General features: G+C 53.8%; 2 protein-coding genes across 3 annotated transcripts in view; one reads left to right on the top strand and one right to left on the bottom strand.

Annotated features, from left to right (window-relative positions):
* Positions 1-1009, top strand: part of ABCA3 (ATP binding cassette subfamily A member 3) — a 91608-nt gene extending 90599 nt beyond the window's left edge. For both annotated transcript variants that reach the window (XM_038762230.1, XM_038762229.1), the window contains exon 32: positions 87-1009. In XM_038762230.1, coding sequence (XP_038618158.1) covers positions 87-218 — 132 coding nt within the window. In that variant the 3' untranslated portion in view covers positions 219-1009. The remainder of the gene's footprint in view (positions 1-86) is intronic.
* Positions 1010-3442: 2433 nt separating this feature from the next.
* On the bottom strand, positions 3443-8021 carry LOC119941773 (translation initiation factor IF-2-like). Its single transcript, XM_038762262.1, has 4 exons — positions 7479-8021; positions 5721-5887; positions 4833-4961; positions 3443-4298 (listed from the first exon to the last, which is right to left on the bottom strand). The coding sequence occupies exons 1-4, from the start codon at positions 7846-7848 to the stop codon at positions 3951-3953; spliced, it is 1014 nt and encodes a 337-aa protein (XP_038618190.1). The 5' UTR covers positions 7849-8021; the 3' UTR covers positions 3443-3950.
* Between the last annotated feature and the right edge of the window lie 7529 nt (positions 8022-15550).

The following is a 15550-nucleotide window of genomic DNA, read 5'->3' as shown; positions in this document are numbered from 1 at the left end:
CCGCCTGCCCTCCGAAGGCCGCCCGCCCCCGCCCTCGGCCCGCCGGGGCTCGTTAGCGGGGAACGATGGCGGTGCTGTGCCCGCAGGTGTTCGGCACCCTGGAGAAAGCCAAAGAGAAGTTGGGGCTGGAAGACTATTCCGTCAGCCAGATCTCGCTGGAGCAAGTCTTCCTGAGTTTCACCCACTTTCAGCACTACACTGAGGACCGGGGGAAGTGAAGGAGGACACCCGGGCCCTCCCCGCAGCCTCCGGCCCGGCACCCACCCACCCCCAGCCCCCCTTAGACGCCCCAGGCCAACACTTAGTATATAGAGAGAGAGAGAGAAAGAGAGAGAGAGGGGGCGGCACAGTAATTTATATTCCCAACGTGTCTTAATGTATAATTGTAAGGGAGCTGAGGGGACCAAGGGCAGCCAGCCTGGGAGGGCAGGGATGCGGTGAGGGCTGCGACGGTTGCCGTATGTGGCGGGACTGGGGAGGGGCTCGGCACCCCATCTGCCTCGGCCGCAGACCCCACGGGCGGGTAGGGGCCGAGCGGGACATCCCGCACCCATCCCCACCCGTCCCGGACACCGTGGAGGAGTCCGGTTCAGCAGGTTGTGGGGATGGGGTGTGTTTTTCTGGTCCTCCCACCCCTGGCTGTCGTCCGGCTGGAGCTGCCCCCTGCGAGGGACGGTGGGGAGAGTCACCGGCGCACTGTCCAGGGAACATTACCTGCCTCAGAGCCCTGCACGGGTGTGCGTGTGCGTGTGTGTGTGTGTCTGTGCAATGCATGGGCTTCTGGGGTGTGTGTTTGTGTGTGTGTGTGTCCGTCCACGCACGGTGCGTGGGCCTCTGCGGTTTGTGTGTGCGTGCGTTTGTCCGGTAGTCTGTATGTACCGTGTGTGTAGCTATGCATACGTAGATGTGTCAGTGTCTGCTGTGTCCGTGAGAAGCGGCGAGGCCTAGTGGAAAGAGCACCGGGACCTGAGTTCTAATCCGGACTCTGCCACGTGCCTTCAGGGTGACCTTGGGCAAGTCCCTCAACTTCTCTGTGCCTCAGCGTCCTCACCTGTAAAACGGGGAGTTCAACCCCCCTTCTCCGTCCCGCTCGGACCGGGAGCCCCACGAGGGACGAGGACCGTGCCCGACCCGAAGACCTGCTGCTCGAGCCCGTGCCCGGCACGTAGTAAGCGCTTAATAATCACGATTTGATTAGCGTCCTTTTTGTTCTGTGGGTGCGTAGGTAGGTGCCTCTGGTGTGCATGCTTGTCGGTGGGCGTTGGTGGGTATCTGCGTGTTTGGGGATCTGGTGGATCTGAAAAGCGTGTGTGCGTGCATGCGTGCCATGTGTAGCGCCCGCAGGTCGTGGGGCCTGTAGACACTGAAGCAGGGGCCGTCGCGTGGGCCAGGACCTTTGTGGGCACCGGCTCCCTTCCCTCCCCCCTCCAGCCGGAGGGGTCCCTCGGGGCCCGGCAGCCCCTTGCAACCACGCTGACCCTTCCTCCGCCCTGGCTGCCCCCCGCCTCTCTCCGTCTTCCCGGCACGCCGGAGACCAGAACCGGGGTCCCGGTGAGGCCTCTGGTGGCCCACCCATTCCGGCCCCGGCCCACCCTGCTGCGGGCCACCGCTGCGGTCCCGTCCCCCCGGCCGACGGCGGGTCCGGAATCGGCGCGGCGCGCCGAGGGACGCGGCCGGAGCGACCCAGATCCCCCGCTCCAGGGCCGGGCGGGCGCGGGGGGCGGCAGCCCCGGGCTTCTCCATCCTCCGTGGTGTCTCCCCGTTTCCGTGGTGACCAGACTCTTGTCAGTAAAAGAGCCTTCCCGAGCCACCTCAGGACCTGTTTCTGTTGGGATTGGGGGCTCTGGGGGCTGCGTGGATGCCACACGGCGTTGTGCGGGCACCGCCGCACGGGCCTGAGCTTCCCTGGAGCAGGCTGCAGGCACGTGCTCGAGGACCTGCCCCATCGGCGGCTGGGCCTACTGTGCCCACCCGTCCCTGCCCGCCGGGCACGCTGAGAGCAGGGTCAGGCAGCCGGCCAGTGGCCCAGGTGCCAGTCGCAAGTGAACGGATCGGGCAGCGTGGAGCACGTTGGCCTCCTCAAGGGACCGACCTCAGGGGTCGGCTACCCTGTTCATTCATTCAATTGTATTTATTGAGCACTTCCTGTGTGCAGAGCACTGCACTAAGCGCTTGGGAAGTACAAGTCGGCAACATATAGAGACGGTCCCTACCCAACAGTGGGCTCCCAGTCAGGGAATCCTTACCGCGGGTCTTTCAAAGCCCATTTTCCTCCGCACTGCTCCTATCTATAATAATAATAATAATTTTGGTATTTGTTAAGCGCTTACTATGTGCAAAGCACTGCTCTAAGCGCTGGGGAGGATACAAGGTGATCAGGTTGTGAGTCCCACGTGGGGCTCACAATCTTAATCCCCATTTTGCAGATGAGGTAACTGAGGCCCAGAGAAGTGACTTGCCCAAAGTCACACAGCTGACAAGCGGCGGAGCCGGGATTTGAACCCATGACCTTTGACTCCAAAGCCCGGGCTCTTTCCACTGAGCCACGCTGCTTCTCTATATCTGTATCAGTTTATCTCATCATAAAGTCCCTCTATTTGGGGTTTCTTAGAGATCACCTGGAGTTTTCGCAGTGATCTTTTGAAAGTTAATAAGAAGCCAAAACTCTAAGCCTAAAATCACACTACTGTAGTCAGCACCACCGTTAGCAGTGTTGATAGAGTCTGTCTACACAGCAAGTTGGGGCTGGGGGAGACGTCCTCCGTCGGAGCTGCAGCCGGGGCTTCCTTACGTCATTAAACTTGCTCAGCCCTCTGGCCTCGGGGTGGGAAGCCGGTCAGTCGATTGTAATTATTGAGCGCTTACTATGTGCAGAGCGCTGTAGTAAGTGCTTTGGAGAGTACAGGGGAACAGTAGACACATTCCCTGCCCACAGTGAGTTTAGAGTCTAGATGGGGGCGACAGGCAGACAGACATAAATACGATTGAATTAATTAATTAATATAAATAAATTACAGAGATGTACCTAAGCGCTTTGGGGCTGCTGGAGGGAGTGAATAATATTAATCACGGCATTTGTTAAGCGCTTACTATGTGCCAAGCACCGTATTAAGCGCTGGGGTGCGTACAAGCAAGTTGGGTCACTGTCCCTGTCCCATGTGGGGCTCACGGTCTCTGTCCCCGTTTTACAGATGAGGTCACTGAGGCCCAGAGAAGTGAAGGGACTTGCCCGAGGCCACAGGGCGGACAGTTGGCGGTGTTGGGGATTAGAACCCGCGACCTTCCGATTCCCAGGCTCCGGCTCTGTCCGGGAGCGAGGCGAGGCGATGCGGAGGGGAGTGGGAAGAGAAAAGGAGGGAGATGTTGCCAACTTGGACTTCCCAAGCGCTTAGTCCAGTGCTCTGCACACAGTAAGCGCTCAATAAATACGATTGATGATTGAATGATTGAGATGAGGAGACCATCCCTTTCTCCGGTCTCATCATCCGTGTCCCTCCTTTTTCTGGACCTCAGGTGGGGCCGCCCTGCGCTGCCCATCCCTGAGGTGGGTCGGAGGGGTCAGTTTCCTTGCTCACAGGCTGGACGGCGGGCCCTTGGCACTGGCTGTTCACAATCAATCAATCAATCGTGTTTATTGAGCGCTTACTGTGTGCAGAGCACTGGACTAAGCGCTTGGGAAGTACAAGTTGGCAACACGTAGAGACACAGTGGCTGCCCCGACCCCGCTCCCCTGCGGTCCAGGCCGGGGCCACGAAGCCGACCGTTGGGGCGGGCGGGCTCTCGTCCCGAGTCACGGGCTGGGGCCGGGGGCCTGGAAAGAAAGAGAGCGGAGGGCAAGAGGGCTGCGCGGTGCTCGCTTTATACGGAGACGTCCAGGCGGTCGCCCGCGTCCGCTGCTCCGGCCCAGTGACCCTCCCTGTGGACGGGGCCGCCGGCCGGGCCCCAGCCGGTCACAGGAGCTCCATCTTGAACTGGCTGAAGCCGGGCAGCGTGGAGGCGGGGGGGTCCCCGGTCACCCCGGCCGAGGCCCCCGCGGTCAGGGCCCCACTGAGCTGTTGCAGGGTGGCCAGGGTCTCCCGCTGGCAGCGCCGCTGCTGCTCCTGCTGCCGCTCCAGCCGGCCCTGCCGCTCGCTCAGCCCCTGCAGCCCCTGCAGCAGGGCCTGCACGTCCCGATGCAGCGTCTCCAGTTTCTGCCACAGGCCCCGGGCGCTGCCCGCCGCCGGAGCCCCTTCGCCGCCCCGCCGGCCGGCCCAGGGCGGGAGAGGGCCAGGGCCTGTCTGGGTGCCCACGTCCTTCACCTGGGGACGGAAGGGGAGAGAAGCGGGATGGGGTCCGACCGGGCCCGGGCCCCCAACCCACCCCTCCCTGCCGGCTTTCGGCTTTTCCGAGCCCAGAGTCCTGCTCCTATCCACGTGGCCTCCTCCCTCCTTCCCTTTCCCACCCTTCTCGACCTCCCCCTTTAGCGAGGACCTGCCCGCCCCCCTCCACCTCCCGTCCCCAACGGAGGGGACTGAGCGGGGCGAAGCAGACGAGAGAAAAGGGGTAGGGAGCCTCGCTCCCTGAGAGAAGCAGCGTGGCTCAGTGGAAAAGAGCCTGGGCTTTGGAGTCAGAGGTCATGGGTTCGAATCCCGGCTCCGCCCCATGTCTGCTGTGTGACCTTAGGCAAGTCACTTCACTTCTCTGAGCCTCAGTTACCTCATCTGGAAAATGGGGATAAGACTGCGAGCCCTACGTGGGACGACTTAATCACCTTGTATCCCCCCAGCGCTTAGAACAGTGCTCTGCACATAGTAAGCGCTTAACAAATGCCATCATTATTATTACCCACTGACCTGCGGGCTGGGCCCCAAGGGGCGAGGCAGGGCCGTCAGGCTCCCGCAGGGCCCGGTGGGCTGCGACCCCACGAGCAGAGGCGGGAGCGGGGAGGGGCTCGAGCCCCCCTGATGGTTGTGGACGCCGGCCTGGGGAGGAAGAGGGAGGTTCAGTGCCGCCCCGCCACATATAATAATAAGAATAATAATGGCATTTATCAATCATCAATCGTATTTATTGAGCGCTTACTGTGTGCAGAGCACTGTACTAAACGCTTGGGAAGTACAAGCTGGCAACATATACAGTCCCTACCCATCAGTGGGCTCACAGTCTAGAAGGGGGAGACAGTGAACAAAACCAAACATAGTAACAAAATAAAATAAATAGAATAGATAGGTACAAGTAAAATAAATAAATGAAGAGAGTAATAAATACGTACAGACATATATCCATATATACAGGTGCTGTGGGGAAGGGAAGGAGGTAAGATGGGGGGATGAAGAGGGGGACAAGGGGGAGAGGAAGGAAGGGGCGATTTATTAAGCGCTTACTATGTGCAAAGCACTGTTCTAAGCGCCAGGGAGGTTACAAGGTGATGAGGTTGTCCCACGGGGGGCTCACAGTCTTCATCCCCATTTTACAGATGAGGGAACTCAGGCCCAGGGAAGTGAAGTGACTTGGCCAAAGTCACCCAGCTGACAATTGGCGGAGCCGGGATTTGAACCCATGACCTCTGACTCCAAAGCCCGGGCTCTTTCCACTGAGCCACGCTGCTTCTCACGTATCACTGCGGCGTTCCCCCCCTCACCACATCCTCTGCGCCTACCTCTCCCCAGCCCGGTGGGAGGGACGGGGGTGCTGGATGACCGCAACCACCCCCAGGCCCCAAGACCCCCCGACCCCCGTACTTTCTTCTGGAGGAGGAGGGCTCGGTCCACGATCTTCTTCCGGACGATGAGCGCGGGGCTCCTGGGGGTCAGCAGCGGTCCGCGTCCCCGGCTCGCGGGGGTGGCAGGGCCCGGCCGGATAGCGGTCAGCCTGTCCCCCTGGCCGATGGCGGCGGGGCAGGGGTCGCCTGGAAGTGGAGCAGAGGTGGGTGGCTGGATCAGGGTGAGGATGAGGATCTGCCCTAGGGGTCTAGGAATCGGCCTCCCAGGGCCTGGGAGAAGGAAACTGTTGGGTAGGGACCGTCTCTATATGTCGCCAACTTGGACTTCCCAAGCGCTTAGCACAGTAAGCGCTCAATAAATACGATTGATTGAAACCAGCTGCCTCTCCCAGAGCCAAGCCGGAAGGGCGAGGCTCGGGGGCACCGACCATCCACTCGGGACAGCAGGGCGGTCACTAATCCGCCCTCTGCCCGTCCACCTGCTTGGACCCCCTTCCGTGTGCTCGCCAGCCCGCCCCTGTCCATCCTCCGGCCCGTCTCCCCAGCTGTCTGTTCACCAGCCCACTCAACCAATCAATCAATCGTATTTATTGAGCACTTACTGTGTGCACAGCACTGTACTAAGCGCTTAGGAAGTCCAAGTTGGCAACATATAGAGACAGTCATCATCATCATCAATCGTATTTATTGAGCGCTTACTATGTGCAGAGCACTGTACTAAGCGCTTGGGAAGTACAAATTGGCAACATATAGAGACAGTCCCTACCCAACAGTGGGCTCACAGTCTAAAAGGGGGAGACAGAGAACAAAACCAAACATACTAACAAAATAAAATAAATAGAATAGATCTGTCCAAGTAAAAAAAATAGAGTAATAAATATGTACAAACATATATACAGGTGCTGTGGGGACAGGAAGGAGGTAAGATGGTGGGGATGGAGAGGGGGACGAAGGGGAGAGGAAGGAAGGGGTTCAGTCTGGGAAGGCCTCCTGGAGGAGGTGGGCTCTCAGTAGGGCCTTGAAGGGAGGAAGAGAGCTAGCTTGGTGGACGGGCAGAGGGATTGGGGGCATTTCAGGCCTGGGGGAGGACGTGGGCCGGGGGTCGATGGCGGGACAGGCGAGAACGAGGCCTAACGGTGAGGAGATTAGCGGCGGAGGAGCGGAGGGTGCGGGCTGGGCTGGAGAAGGAGAGAAGGGAGGTGAGGTAGGAGGGGGCGAGGGGATGGATGGACAGCCTGGAAGCCCAGGGTGAGGAGTTTTTGCCTGATGCGTAGGTTGACAGGCAGCCACTGGAGATTTTTGAGAAGGGGAGTAACATGCCCAGAGCGTTTCTGGACAAAGACAATCCGGGCAGCAGCATGAAGTATGGATTGAAGTGGGGAGAGACACGAGGATGGGAGATCAGAGAGAAGGCTGATGCAGTAGTCCAGACGGGATAGGATGAGCGCTTGAACGAGAAGGGTAGCGGTATGGATGGAGAGGAAAGGGCGGATCTTGGCACTCCATCCACCCGTCCACCTCCCCGTACCCCCGTCTGCCCACCGGCTCGCTGCCTTAGTCTACCCGCCCGTCCCCCCCAGCCTGTCCGCCCACCAGCCCGCCCCGTCTGTCGTCTGCACAGCGGCCTGCTCCCCGTCCCCTCCTCCATCCCCTGGAAGCCCCCCGCGGGGAGTCTGTTCCCAAGGTTGGCTGCTTCCCCCGTCCCCGCTAGGCCAGAGGGAAGAGTGGGCAGGACGGAGGGACAGATCTCTCCCTTCTGGACGAACCCGGGGCTTACTATTGGCGGGGGTCGGGTCAGGGCATCCCTTGGGCGGGCCGGGGTCGTCGCCGAGGGCGTCCCCGCCCCGACTCAGTGAGGTGACGCTGACGATCCGGATGCCCTCCTCGCCGCCCGGGCCCTCGCCCTCCGGCTCACGCTCGTCCCCGGGCCCGGCCCTCCGGCCGCCCCGGCCTCCGTGGACGTGCGGGAACTGCAGGGGCTGCGCGGGGCGGGGGTTCAGGTTCTTGCGCTTCAGGAAGAGGTAGACAGCCTGGGGCGTCACCCGGATGTTGTCCAGCTCCAGCACCTTCTGGATCCTGCGGAAGCTCAGCCCGGCCTTGCGCAGCTCCACGATCCTCCGCTTGGCCGGGTCGTCCAGGCGGCCCATGGCCACGTGCCAAGAGGGCCGCGGTCCGGCCCGGGCCGGCGCTGCGGGGGGCGTCGGGATAAGGGGGACGGAGAGCAGGAGGAGCCGGGCGGCTGGGCCTCGGGCCTGCGGGCAGCCGCGGGGACGGTCCCGAGGAGCCACGAGGGACAGAGACCGTGAGACACTGAGCCCGCTGTCGGGCAGGGACCGTCTCTATATGTTGCCGACTTGTACTTCCCAAGCGCTTAGTACAGCGCTCTGCACACAGGAAGCGCTCGATAAATACGATTGAGGATGATGAGAGGGAAGGAGGGATTGGGCCGGAGCCCGGTGAGCCCTGGACCACCCCGGATCCGCGGCCCCCCAAGTCAGGCCGCTGCCCCGGGCCCCGCGGGGAGAATGTGCCGCCTACGCCACCGCCGCTCGGGTCTCCTTCGTTCAAGTCGGTGCCAGCCTCGGCCTGCAAAACATCAATCAATCGTATTTATTGAGCGCTTACTGTGTGCAGAGCACTGCACTAGGCGCTTGGGAAGTCCAAGTTGGCAACATATAGAGACGGTCCCTACCCAACAGTGGGCTCACCGTCTAAAAGGGGGAGAACCACTGCAGTCAGTGCCAACTCTGGGCTAATGAAGCCCAGAGAAGCAGCGTGCCTCAGTGGAACCAGTGGAAAGAGCCCGGGCTTTGGAGTCAGAGGTCATGGGTTACTTCTATTTATTCTGATGACCCCTGTCCACATGTTTCGTTATGTTGCCTTGTCTCCTCCTTCTAGACTGTGAGCCCGCTGTTGGGTAGGGACCGTCTCTAGATGTTGCCGACTTGGACTTCCCGAGCGCTTAGTACAGTGCTCTGCACACAGGAAGCGCTCACTAAATACGATTGATTGATTGATTGATGAGCCCCCTGTTGGGTAGGGACCGTCCCTATATGTTGCCAACTTGTACTTCCCCAGCGCTTAGTCCAGTGCTCTGCACACAGTAAGCGCTCAATAAATACGATTGATTGATTGATTGATTGATGAGCCCACTGTTGGGTAGGGACCGTCCCTATATGTTGTCAACTTGTACTTCCCCAGCACTTAGTCCAGTGCTCTGCACACAGTAAGCGCTCAATAAATATGATTGATGATGATGATGATGATGTACTTCCCCAGCGCTTAGTCCAGTGCTCTGCACACAGTAAGCGCTCAATAAATACGATTGAATGAATGGATGAATGAATGAATCCCGGCTCCACCACTTATCAGCTGTGTGACTGTGGGCAAGTCACTTCACTTCTCTGGGCCTCAGTTACCTCGTCTGTAAAATGGGGATGAAGACTGTGAGCCCCCCGTGGGACAACCTGATCACCTTGTTAACCTCCCCAGTGCTTAGTACAGTGCTCTGCACACAGTAAGCGCTCAATAAATACAATTGATTGATTGATTGATGAGCCCACTGTTGGGTAGGGACCGTCCCTATATGTTGCCAACTTGTATTTCCCCAGCGCTTAGTCCAGTGCTCTGCACACAGTAAGCGCTCAATAAATACGATTGATTAATTGATTGATGAGCCCACTGTTGGGTAGGGACTGCCCCTATATGTTGCCAACTTGTACTTCCCAAGCGCTTAGTACAGTGCTCTGCACACAGTAAGCGCTCAATAAATACGATTGAGTGAATGAATCCCGGCTCCACCACTTATCAGCTGTGTGACTGTGGGCAAGTCACTTCACTTCCCTGGGCCTCAGTTACCTCATCTGTAAAATGGGGATGAAGACTGTGAGCCCCCCGTGGGACAACCTGATCACCTTGTTAACCTCCCCAGTGCTTAGAACAGTGCTTGGCACATAGTAAGCGCTTAATAAATGCCATCATTATTATTATTATTATTCATGCTGCTCTGACCCTGCTCAGACAACCTTTGCTCAGCAAGGGGGTGTTCCCAGCTACCGCGCGCACACACAAACACACCCTTTAGACTGTAAGCTCGTTGTGGGCAGGGAATGTGTCTGTTTTAAATTTTACTCTCCCAAGCACTCAGTAATAATAATAATAATGATGGCATTTATTAAGCGCATGCTATGTGCAAAGCACTGTTCTGAGCGCCGGGGAGGTTACAAGGCGTTCAGGTTGTCCCACGGGGGGCTCACAGTCTTTATCCCCATTTTACAGATGAGGGAACTGAGGCCCAGAGAAGTGACTTGCCCACAAGAAGCTGACAATCAATCAATCAATCGTATTTATTGAGCGCTTACTGTGTGCAGAGCACCGTACTAAGCGCTTGGGAAGTACAAGGTGGCAACATCTAGAGACGGTCCCTACCCAACAGTGGTCTCACAGTCTAGAAGGGGGAGACAGAGAACAAAACCAAACATACTAACAAAATAAAATAAATAGAATAGATAACAAGTAAAATAAATAAGTAAATAGAGTAATAAATATGTACAAACATACATACATATATACAGGTGCTGTGGGGAAGGGAAGGAGGTAAGATGGGGGGGATGGAGAGGGGGGCGAGGGGGAGAGGAAGGAAGGGGCTCAGTGTGGGAAGGCCTCCTGGAGGAGGTGAGCTCTTCTTGAAGGGAGGGACAATTGGCAGAGTCGGGATTTGAACCCAGGACCTCTGACTCTAAAGCCCGTGCTCTTTCCATTAAGCCACGCTGCTTCTAGTACAGTCCTCTTCGCACAGTAAGTGCTCAATAAATACAATTCTCACACACACATACACCCCAAAGCCCTCACGGGGGGGGTGCTGATTTCCTCAGGAATGCGGTGTCCCCCCGTCCTCAGCTCGGGGACTCAGGGGGTCCGGGAACTGTGGCCACGGGCTCGGAGAGGCCGGGAGGGGGGAATATCAGCCTCTGCCAATCATCATCATCATCAATCGTATTTATTGAGCGCTTACTGTGTGCAGAGCACTGTACTAAGCGCTTGGGAAGTACAAGTTGGCAACATAGAGAGACGGTCCCTACCCAACAGTGGGCTCGCAGTCTAAAAGGGGGAGACAGAAAACAAAACCAAACATACTAACAAAATAAAATAAATAGAATAGATAGCGCAGGCCCCGGTCCCATCCCACACGGAGCGGGATTTTCTTGACTTTCCCTGGTCAGATGGCCCAGGATGGTGGCATCGGCCGGCAGGGAGAGGGGAATGGGTTGAGTTCATCATCATCAATCGTATTTATTGAGCGCTTACTATGTGCAGAGAGCACTGTACTAAGCGCTTGGGAAGTACAAATTGGCAATTGAGTTGAGGTTAAACGGTGAGGTTAAAAGATTACGGCCCCAGAAGCGCTCTGCCGACACAGCTGCCCCAACCAGAGGATGAGTTCGATCTCCGCGTCAACCAGAAGTTCCTCACCGTCAGCGTGCCTCAGTGGAAAGGGCCCGGGCTTTGGAATTAGTCGTCATGGGTTCGAATCCCGGCTCCACCACATGTCTGCTGTGTGACCTTGGGCAAGTCACTCAACTTCTCTGAGCCTCAGTGACCTCCTCTGTAAAATGGAGATTAAGACTGTGAGCCCCACGTGGGACAACCTGATCACTTTGTAGCCCCCCCAGCACTTAGAACAGTGCTTTGCACATAGTAAGCGCTTAACAAATGCCAACATTATTATTATTATTATTATTATTATTATTATTTAAAGCCCTCAATCCCCTTGCCCCCTCCTACCTCACCTCACTACTCTCCTATTCCAACCTAGCGTGCACACTTTGCCCCTCTTGTACTACCCAAGCACTTGGTACAGTGCCCTGCACATAGTAAGCGCTCAATAAATACGATTGAATGAATGAATGAATGAATGAATGAACCTTCTCACTGTACATCGATCTCATCTATCGAAGCAGCGTGGCTCAGTGGAAAGAGCCCGGGCTTTGGAGTCAGAGGTCATGGGTTCGAATGCCGGCTCTGCCAATTGTCAGCTGTGTGACTGTGGGCAAGTCACTTCACTTCTCTGGGCCTCAGTTCCCTCATCTGTAAAATGGGGATGAAGACTGTGAGCCCCTCATGGGACAACCAGATTACCTTGTATCTACCCCAGCGCTTAGAACAGTGCTTTGCACATAGTAAGCGCTTAACAAATACCAACATTATTATCTATCTAGAGATGAGATCTATCTCATCTATCTCATCTATCTATCTATCCCATCTATCTTCTCATCTAGAGAAGCAGCGTGGCTCAGTGGAAAGAGCCCGGGCTTTGGAGTCAGAGGTCATGGGTTCAAATCCTGGCTCCGCCAATTGCCAGCTGTGTGACTTTGGGCAAGTCACTTCACTTCTCTGGGCCTCAGTTCCCTCATCTGTAAAATGGGGATGAAGACTGTGAGCCCCACGTGGGACAACCTGATCACCTTGTAACCTCCCCAGCGCTTAGAACAGTGCCTTGCACATAGTAAGCGCTTAATAAATGCTATCATTATCATTATTATTATCTATCTAACCCACGTCCTGCCTCCGGCCTGGAACGCCCTCCCTCCTCATAGCCGACAGACGACGACTCTCCCCTCTTTCAACACTTTACTGAAAGCACACCTCCGAGAGGCCTTCCCTGATGAAGCCCTCCTTTCAATCAATCAATCAATCAATCAATCGTATTTATTGAGCACTTACTGTGTGCAGAGCACTGCAGAGCACAAACCTCCTTTCCTCTTCTCCCACTCCCTTCTGCATCGCCCTGATTTGCTCCCTTGATTCATCCCCCGGCCCAGTCCCACAGCACTTACTTACGTACCTGTCATTTCTTTACTTATACTAATGTCTGTCTCCACCTCTAGTCTGTAAGCTCGGTGAAGGGAGGAAACACTTAGTATTCATTCATTCATTCAATCGTATTTATTGAGCGCTTACCGTGTGCAGAACACTGTACTAAGCGCTTGGGAAGTACACGTTGGCAGCATATAGAGACGGTCCCTACCCAACAACGGGCTCACAGTCTAGAAGGGGGACAGACAAAACAACACAAAACATGTGGACGCGTGTCAAGTCATCAGAATAAATGGAAGTAAAGCTAGATGCACATCATAAAATAAATAGAATAGTAAATATGTACAAGTAAAATAAGTAGAGTAATAAATCTGTACAAACATATATACAGGTGCTGTAAATACGATTGATTGACAGTGCTCTGCACATAATAAGCGCTCAATAGTCAGAGGTCGTGGGTTCTAATCCCGGCTCCGCCACTGATCAGCTGTGTGGCTTTGGGCAAGTCACTTGACTTCTCTGTGCCTCAGTTCCCTCATCTGTCAAATGGGGATTAAGACCGTTTGACCTTGGGCAAGTCACTTAACTTCTCTGGGCCTCAGTTCCTTCATCTGTAAAATGGGGATTGACTGTGAGCCCCACGTGGGACAACCTGATGACCTTGTATCTACCCCAGCGCTTAGGACAGTGCTCGGCACATAGTAAGCGCTTAACAAATGCCATCATTATTATTATTATTATCATCAATAAATCCGATGAATGAATGAATGAATGACCGCTTAACAAATGCCATCATTGTTATTATTATTATCAATAAATCCGATGAATGAATGAATGAATGAATGAGCGCTTAACTGATCACCTTGTAACCTCCCCAGCGCTTAGAACAGTGCTTTGCACATAGTGAGCGCTTAATAAATGCCATTGTTATTATTATCATTAACAAATGCCATCATTATTATTATTATCAATAAATCCGATGAATGTGTGAATGAGCGCTTAGCAAATGGCATCATTATTATTATTATTATCAATAAATCCGATGGATGGATGAATGAATGAATGAGCGCTTAGCAAATGCCATCATTATTATTATTATTATCAATAAATCCGATGAATGAATGAATGAATGAATGCTTAACAAATGCCATCATCATTATTATTATCAATAAATCCGATGCATGAATGAATGAATGAGAGCTTAACAAATGCCATCATCATTATTATTATTATCAATAAATCCGATGAATGAGTGAGCGCTTAACAAATGCCATCATCATTATTATTATTATCAATAAATCCGATGCATGAATGAATGAATGAGCGCTTAACAAATGTCACCATCATTATTATTATTATCAATAAATCCGATGCATGAATGAATGAATGAGCGCTTAACAAATGCCATCATCATTATTTTATTATCAATAAATCCGATGAATGAATGAATGAATGGACGGGTGGATGGATGAATGGATGAATGACTGGGAAGCAGCACCACCTAGTGGAGGGAGACGGGAAACCCAGCTTCCATCCCCAGCTCTGCCCCTGGTCTGGCGGCGACTCACCCTCTCTGCTCATTCAATCGGTGATAATAATAATAATATTAATAATAATGGCATTTATTAAGCGCTTACTATGTGCAAAGCACTGTTCTAAGCGCTGGTGATATCTATTGACTGCTTATTGTGTGCCCGGACCCCTGCTAACTGCATGGGAAAGTTGATAGGCACGTTTCCTGCCCACTAGGAGCTTATGGATCAACCAATCAATCAATGAATCGTATTTATTGAGCGCTTACTGTGTGCAGAGCACTGTACTAAGCGCTTGGGAAGTACAAGTTGGCAACATATAGAGACAGTCCCTACCCAACAGTGTAAATGTAACAGTGTAACAGTGTAACAGTGTAACAGTGTAAATGTGAATGTAAATTTCACAGTCTAAAAGGGGGAGACAGAGAATAAAACCAAACATACAAACAAAATAAAATAAATAGAATAGATATGTACAAGTAAAATAAATAAATAAATAAATAGAGTAATAGATATGTACAAACATATATACAGGTGCTGTGGGGAAGGGAAGGAGGTAAGATGGGGGGATGGAGAGGGGGACGAGGGGGAGAGGAAGGAAGGGGCTCAGATATGTGCTAAAGTACTATGGGGCTGAAGGGGAGATGAAAATCAAGCAATCGTATTTATAATAATAATAATGATGGTATTTGTTAAGCGTTTACTATGTGCCAGGCCCTGAACTAAGCACTGAGGTAGATAAAAGCAAATCAGATTGGACACAGTCCCTGTCCCATGTGGGGCTCAGTACCTATTCATTCATTCCATCGTATTTATTGAGCGCTTACTGTGTGCAGAGCACTGTACTAAGCGCTGGGGAAGTCCAAGTTGGCAACATATAGAGACGGTCCCTACCCAACAACGGGCTCACAGGCTAGAAGGGGGAGACAGAGAACACAACAAAACATATTAACAAAATAAAATAAATGAAATAGATATGTACAATCAGTCGTATTTATTCAGCAATTACTGTGTGCAGAGCACTGTACTAAGCGCTAGGGAAGTCCAAGTTGGCAACATATAGAGACGGTCCCTATCCAACAGCGGGCTCACAGTCTAGAAGGGGGAGACAGGGAACAAAACAAAACAAGCTCGGGGGGGGGGGGGGGGGGTCGTGTAACTATTCATTTTTGTTCTAATTCTTGGTCTTACCATCTGTAAATCATTTCTGTCTCCCTGATAAGAGTATGAGCCTCCAATCGGTCAATTAATATTTGATTGAGCGCTTACTGTGTGCACTGTACTAAGCGCTTGGGCAAGTACCGAACGATAGAGTTGGTACCACCTCCTCCAGGAGGCCTTCCCAGACTGAGCCCCCTTTTTCCACTCCTCCTCCCCATTCCCCCCAGCCCTACCTCCTTCCCCTCCCCAAAGCACTTGCGTATATTTGTACAGATTTACTACTCTATTTATTTTACTTGAACATATTTACTATTCTATTTGTTTTGTTGATGTGCATGCA

This window comes from Tachyglossus aculeatus, chromosome 21 (assembly GCF_015852505.1).
Source record: "Tachyglossus aculeatus isolate mTacAcu1 chromosome 21, mTacAcu1.pri, whole genome shotgun sequence".
Lineage (NCBI taxonomy): Eukaryota > Metazoa > Chordata > Mammalia > Monotremata > Tachyglossidae > Tachyglossus > Tachyglossus aculeatus.
The sequence above is the reverse complement of the archived record's forward strand: the minus strand, read 5'-3'. Positions and strand labels throughout refer to the sequence as shown.

Bases quoted from the DNA above. Each gene is read 5' to 3' on its own strand.
- LOC119941773 (XM_038762262.1), bottom strand. From the start codon at position 7,848: ATGGGCCGCCTGGACGACCCGGCCAAGCGGAGGATCGTGGAGCTGCGC. The intron at 4,962-5,720 runs GTACGGGGGTCG...CTTCCTCCCCAG, and splicing joins CCCTCCTCCTCCAGAAGAAA to GCCGGCGTCCACAACCATCA. The intron at 4,299-4,832 runs GTCAGTGGGTAA...TTCCGTCCCCAG, and splicing joins CCTTGGGGCCCAGCCCGCAG to GTGAAGGACGTGGGCACCCA.